The sequence below is a fragment of the Lupinus angustifolius genome, chromosome LG14 (genome assembly GCF_001865875.1).
Source record: "Lupinus angustifolius cultivar Tanjil chromosome LG14, LupAngTanjil_v1.0, whole genome shotgun sequence".
Lineage (NCBI taxonomy): Eukaryota > Viridiplantae > Streptophyta > Magnoliopsida > Fabales > Fabaceae > Lupinus > Lupinus angustifolius.
Genome location: NC_032022.1, coordinates 16,200,287 through 16,207,805, shown reverse-complemented (window position 1 = coordinate 16,207,805; position 7,519 = coordinate 16,200,287). Strand labels below are relative to the sequence as shown.

Below are 7,519 nucleotides of genomic sequence, written 5' to 3'. Positions count from 1 at the left end.
CAAAAAATGACAACATCTTTTTTAAACTATCCTCCTGCTACCGATTCAAATAGAGTCTCCGGCACCAAGCGACCCTCCTCTGACTGCCTTCAACAATCTCCAGCCACTAGTAATGGACATCTTGTGTATGTCCGAAGAAAATCAGAATCCGAGTTAGGCAAGATCACTCCTTCTTCAAATCCAAATATTATTAATAACTCTTATTCTCCACATTCCATGCAACTTTCTTGTGAACATAGAATGACCTCATCTGGAAACCCTTCACTTCCTATTTCTCTTCACAAGTCTACACCACTTCACTCCAATTATGTCACAGCTTCTTCTAGCCCTACCACCAGGTTACAAAATGTGCACTGGGAGGATCGCTACCAACAATTGCACATGTTTTTGAGGAATTTGGACATATCACACCAACAAGAATATATGCAAAGTATGTTCCAAAACCACAAAATAATCACTTAACTGCTTTCTTATCAAGTTGTTCAAATTTTATATGGCTGTTATTGTCCTTTGGCAGTGCTTCGATCACTGTCCTCTGTTGAACTTAGTAGACACGCTGTTGAGTTGGAGAAGAGATCGATTCAACTTTCGCTGGAGGAAGGTAATGATATTGTTGCTTTGTATGCTCCCTTTCATAATAGTGATCTCAAGATGATTGTATACTGGACTGAATGTGGGACATGGAATTAGTCATTAACTCTAAATCTTATAATTATTCAGTATCATGCTTTATCCTTTGTCATGTTTGTGAATGACAAGTCTCAAAACTGTGATAGATTCACCATTTTTCTTGTTTGGTTGTAGCAGTAAAAAAATAAGAAACAGCTGCAATATTACATTTTGCATATTATGCTTATGGTCATGAGTTAAAGTTGCAAGTTATATCCTGTTAAAGTTGCAAGTTATATCCAGTTAAAGTTGCAAGTCAGCACCCCCAACCTGCATACATGCATTTTTATCCGTAAAAAATGTATTTTAATTTTAGGAAACGGAATATATTTTTAGCCACAATGAAGCTAATGATTTTTTCGCTCACATATTTACATTGATGACAGCTAGAGAATTACAGCGTGTTAGGGTTTTAAATGTCTTGGAAAAACCAGTGAAGAACTTTAAAGCACCAGCAGATCATGAAGAGTGTTCGGATAAGTTGAAGACACCATCATGATATTGATATTCTTGCTCTTTTGGCTGCAGTAAGTTTCCTCAGGTGTGGAAACCTTATGATTGACATTGTGCTAGTGTCTATGCTGATTGTTTTATTCAGATTGTCTAGTTGACTAAGAAAAAGCCCTGCACCTCTTAGCTGTAAAAATAAAAAATGGATTTATTTCTTCCATTTGTGCTTTTCCTACATTTGCCTACTTTTTTCTTGTTACGCAATTCATCAAATTTACATTTTCTGTTTTTTTCGGGAAATGCCTTGATGCCTTACCACAAGATGATTGGATCCTACAAAAATGTTGAGCTTTAAGATTTATAGACATTTATCATGATGGTACAATAATCAATCTATAATTGGTATAAGAAAATTAATCATTAGAGATATTCTCTGTAGTTTTTTACCATGTAAATATCGTACCAATTTGCTAAAGTACATTATACAACTAGACCACTGCTCCAAATTAAATAACATTCACTTCAAGTGAAATAAAACCCTCCCAGTGGAAGAACAATATGCATGCCATTCTATGATATTATTACACTGTAACACTAACAGACTGTTAGATGAACAGAAAAAATGGGAGGAACATAATGAACTATTCTACACCAACCAAAAAACTTATCACCTCAACATGGTGAGGATCTATAGCAAAACTGAGAACAAAAATTAATTTGAATCGCTAAACTAACACCACCCAAAAGTTATTCTAACATGATCTTGTGCATTCCATCTATCTACCTTCATAAAAATAGCATATGTAACAATAGTGGATGAACAGTTCATCATGGACCAGATTCATTTTAATATTGATTTAACAGGATGAAAAATTATGTGTCTCTAGTGGTTAGGATGTAGGTTCATGTGTCTGTATCTGCTTCTCTCCCATTACCAATTAACATTGTAGCAAAAAAGCATAATCATCCATCATCTATATAATCAGTGTTATCGTTCAGACAACTATTTGTTGCCGCAGCATGTTAAAAAGTAGTAAAACATATGAGCGTTCTAGTACATTTAGCTGCCTCACCAACCTCCAAATTCCTAATCCAACCAGATGTTAATAGAAAAAAAAAGTGGTTCAAGCGGAATTGAGAGGGTGTGCGTGTAGCATTACACTTGCAAGAAGCAAATATAACGTTTTCGATGATGCTACCAATCATCCAAGCTTTATATTTAGGGACTAGGGTCATGTCATGGGGTCATCCGTCATTCACGAACTTCATTGGATAATGCCCATTTACTTTGGATGCCTTGGAATCATTTCTGATGTTATATAGTAAGAAAAGAAGTTTCTACCAAATCATTTTATTTTTCTCTCTTAAATCCATTGCTACCTTATTTCCTTTTTCAGATCGTAGGAACTTGTTAAAAGGATTTGAAGTTTTAACACGATTGCAAAACAATGATAACAAGCAATGACAGTAGCACAGTTTAAGAGAAATTTAAGGATGACATCGTACTCAAAACCACAAATGCAAGATAACAAACAATGTCAATTGTTGCAACTGCTACTTCATCCCTTTAACATAAATTGCAGTAACTATGAACTAAGAGACACTTTCATCTTCAAAAACAGGTTGCCAAACATCATTCAATTATCATGGAAAGAAAGCACAGGAATAACTGTGTTTTATGCAGTTCATTAAAGGCATTGCACATGCTTTACAATGAAAACTAACTTATACAGGCAGTAAAGGCCAGAATAGGACAGAGTCCTTAGTTTACTAGTACTTTACTTATTTTTGCTCAAATCTCACTTTTCCAATCAATTATGGTATTTTACAAATGGAGTTCGCCATACAACATTGCATATAACAATACATTCAGAAGGCGAAATCAGGAAGCTAAAGTTCAGATAGGCACTTTCCATTAATAAAGTTAACAACTTTTTCAACAGCCAGATCAAGTGACGCAGTTACAGCTGCTAAATTCTGCAGGAATTCCTCCGCAGTTGGTTTGTCACCATCAATGATATCAGTCACGGCTTTTATAAAAATTGCAGGGACTTTCAGAAGGTCAGCAACATAAGCAACAGCTGCTCCCTGTGGAAAAAGTTGAGACAGCAAGTTAAGCCTTGGATATATGAAGTTATGAACAAATACAAGATCTCTGCAATTTAAGTAACAGGGAAAACGGGAGGGACTCTCTGAGGGAGTCATGGAACAAACTATTATTTGTCAAACAATGTTATTTGTATAACATGATTGTACAACAAATTCATACCCAGTGTGGAAGAAGAAAAAACAGAATTTTCTCTATTGGCATTTCTTGTACATGCTTGTTAAACAAAAAACATTATTGTTTGTGAAAATGTAGATTCATGTTATCCCCAATAGCAAGCCAAATGTCCCAAACTCTAAAGAATAACTCAATTTATAAGGTTACCTCCATATCTTTAACCGTGGCATCATTTGCAATGATTGATGATTCATCCTGCTCTGTCATATCTAAAGAGTCACCAGTAGATAACTTAGCAACCTGAAATACACACACATTGTGGAAGGTTTAAGTTTTACTTCACTAATTTAAACAATGCAAGACTATTTAGGTACAGACAGTGCAAGACTTGCACCAATAACATGATTGAGCAAATTAATATATATTGATGTGATAGAACCATAAGTTTTAAAATGGAAAATCACCTTGTTCATAAGTAGGATACACAGGTTGTGTAAATGGGCTATCGTATAACACTACTATACTTCATGAATTCATGAATAGCATATGGCCTAGGATAAATATGATTTACTTACACTAGTCATTAACACAAAGCCAGTAATAAATTTGTGCCCCATAATAGAACAAATATTAGAACAAAATTTGAAGTTTCAATCTCTTAATTCATCAATGGTAATATAAGAAAAATGTATTCAATTCACATTTTACTTAACACTTCAAAAGCTCACACATCGAGCTAATAAGTAATAACAGCGATATTGGACCATCAGAACAGCCAGCAAATATACTAGCTCTAGAACTTTTCCTACATCATGATAAACCACTTGTTTTTTTAAATTCATTTATGGTTTATTATTAAGTGATTGATATATGTATAATATATGACTGACGGACAGTGAAAATCAATTAAGCATTTAGCACCCTTTCAGAAACTTCCGTGAGAATCATTAATTCAAGGCTGATCAACTCAAAAGATACGCTCTGCATATAGTGTATGCACATTGTTAAATTATTATATGATGCTCCAAATTTAACTGTTGAAGTCACCATATGCATATATAAGATGTCAATATGAATAACTATTCCCATATGAAGAAAATATCCCAATCAGTTGTTGAGCTAAAACAATCATGAATAATACATAGATAACAAAGATGTGCTCAAACGCACAAACTTCTCAAATAGCATGGACAGTCCTTCAATCCAGTTAATCTACTTAAACAATGGCACCCAATTCCGATGACCAAGCACATTGTGATAAAAATAGGGACTTGGTCTGGCGATGTGAATTATTAAGAATACTAACCACAACTAAAACCTTAATTTTTTAATTTTTTTTAATAACCTGCTCAAGCAAATATGTCAGCAGACAATAAATAACAATTTTCTGAACATTTCTTAAAGTTAAAGTTGTATATATACAGTCATGCAGATAACACTCACCTTCAGATCAAGATCCTTTACAAGGTTGGGAGATTCAAAGGCCTTACGAAAACCAACTCCATACAGATCAAAAACCTGAAAAAGATAAAGCATATATGTTGGTCCTCCCTTCCCTCTACTACACATTAGATGCAGCTGTGGCATTATAATTACAAGCACTGTGAAAAATTTAGGGCCATATATATTATCTCAGGAAGTTCCCAAATTTTCTAAGATGGATGACACAAAGTTGAAACATCCACCTGTATAAGTATATCTACAGACTTACTAAAAATATTAGTTTGAAAAAGGAAGATTGAACAATTTCATCATACAGAAGAAAGATCTCAAACTAAGTTTAAAATTCAAAATCCACCAAGTAATATCAAACAAAACCCTGTATAATTGTTTTTCTTGAATAAAAGAATGATACTCTCAGAAGGACAGAAGAGATACGAGGAGAAAAGGGATGAAGTATCCTACACAGACAAAACAAAAAACAAAAAAATGGAGCAAGGATTCAACCCTAAAAGGAATAATGTAACACTTACAGGTATGGGTATTCTTCTGTCATGAAAAGCACAATCTGATACAATGAAAATATCACCAATACTAGCTCCTCTAGCCTGAAAACATCCAGTAATAAAAATTAGTTCATGCACCGATAAATGCATATATCTGCATCAGAACATTATCAGCTACATACATAATCATTTTGAGGATTTTAATTTAATAGTTACTATTTGAGATGCATACATCAATGGTGGAAAATACAACAACTGCTTATGTGGGTTAAATTATTAAATATCATACATCTTTCATCAACAAACCACAAGTATGTTATCAATACTCTTATACTAGTTATAAATTTCAGTTCAAGCCATTTCCTAGTTCCAAACCAATTTATATATAAAATAGTCATAAAATCAATGGACAAGACTGAATGCAAATAATGCTTGTAGACTTATTGTGTTTTATCACTTGTGTTGAAGTTAATTACAAAACAAAAAATTAAAATGAAATATAAAATAAATTATTTAGTGATGGTTATGGAGAAATTAAGATGTATTTTATTTTGACGAATTCCAGCTAAATTAGTAAGAGAGGAATGAAGCAACATAAAGTCATTCTGGAGTGTAAAACTAGAAAAGCAGCAACTATAACAGTACTGGTAGGAAAGAATGGGGAAGAGAGAGCCTACCTTGAAGCCACCAGCAGTGCCAGCATTTATTATCAAATCAGGCTGCAATGCTTGAATAGCAGCATATGTTACAAGAGCAGACGATATTGTGCCCACACTATCAACCCCTGAAAGAAACAAGCCAGAACTCATGAAATGCAATTCAACTTACTTTCTTTATGTTCCTTATAGAAATGTGGTGGGTCATATTAAATAGATATGGCCATGCTACTGCACAGGTAGATGTCACACAATCTGGAAATAAAGAAAGTATATGGCTGACAAAAATTAGTAGAAATCCTGCTAGGATAGAATTGAATGGCTATCCAGCCTATGACATTTCTTCCAAACAGTGAATGCATCAAACCTAATTAAGAATGTTGATGTGATGCATATTTTCCTTATTCTTGTGCAATATGGCTTCAACTAGCAAAAATAAAAATGTTTACAACTACCAAGCAACAACTTTATGACTAATCAGTCGAAGGGTACTATGAAATAAAACTTAAGAGAATAAGCATCCTTACCCAAAGCTGGATCTTTTCCAGGCCAAATCAAGTTTAGATTGAGATCTTTGTATGTTCCATGATAACGGACCCAAGGAACCCCTTCAGGAAACCTGCACCGTTATCCATAAACACATCAATTAATTTAAGGTTGTATTATGAGAACAGGTTATGAAACAAAGTAGCGAAAATAGATTATAAAAATGACCCATGACCGTCATATAAGCTATTTTTAGCTTATTTAAATGAGGTGCTTATCATAAAATAAGCGGTTAACTAAGAATAAGATGTTGAAATGAATTATGTGAAGAATTAAACCCTGAGAGAGAGAGAAAGGAGATAATACTAACGGAGATTGAGGATCTTGGGTGAGATTGAACTTATTGACAACGGGAAGAGCCTCAGTCTGCATAGCTGTCAAGTTATTATTTCAAAGTAAATGAAATTAACCACAATCACTCAATCAATGAATCAATCAATGAATCAATGAATCAAACAAAACACAGTGTTGATAAACAAGGTACCTATAACGATGAGGATGTTGGATATGGGTTCTTCATTCTCAGCGTGTGATGCTGCCATGTCTATTTCTCTGCTCTTTCTTCTATTCTCTTTACCCTAATATATATATTTTTAATATTATTACTTTATTATTACTCGCTTCATCACTGTGAGTACAACCCTACCCAAACCTTTAACTCCCTCTTATCATACTTGATTTCATTCCATCACCATTCATTTTTTAAAATTAGATTATATTAATATTAATTCGATTTTTGTGACCGACACTTTTTTATTATTATCGTAAAACATATAGTGAATTTTGTTTGTAATAATAATTTCATATTTTAAATTAAGGGTTTTCAATTGATTTGGATAACTTTTTGAAAATAATTTATTGTAACTATTCGTAAATTACATATTTATAAAGATTTATACAAGTGTATTAGTCACCATTTATTTGTATTATCTGTAACTGTCAAACATAACCTTAAGTACTATTTTGCTTATTATACACACTTGAGAAGTAATGGGATGCAATATAACATGAACCAAGAACATATAATA

The 7,519-nt window shown here is 33.3% G+C and overlaps 2 protein-coding genes across 2 annotated transcripts; one reads left to right on the top strand and one right to left on the bottom strand.

Annotated features, from left to right (window-relative positions):
• LOC109326431 lies at positions 7-1,168 on the top strand. The gene is made up of 3 exons (XM_019559115.1): positions 7-430; positions 518-601; positions 1,056-1,168. The coding sequence occupies exons 1-3, from the start codon at positions 7-9 to the stop codon at positions 1,166-1,168; spliced, it is 621 nt and encodes a 206-aa protein (XP_019414660.1).
• On the bottom strand, positions 2,734-7,069 carry LOC109326550 (5'-methylthioadenosine/S-adenosylhomocysteine nucleosidase 1). The gene is made up of 8 exons (XM_019559242.1): positions 6,976-7,069; positions 6,802-6,865; positions 6,473-6,564; positions 5,967-6,073; positions 5,317-5,391; positions 4,787-4,861; positions 3,551-3,643; positions 2,734-3,207 (listed from the first exon to the last, which is right to left on the bottom strand). Exons 1-8 carry the CDS (start codon positions 7,031-7,033, stop codon positions 3,010-3,012), a joined length of 762 nt encoding a protein of 253 aa, XP_019414787.1. The 5' UTR covers positions 7,034-7,069; the 3' UTR covers positions 2,734-3,009.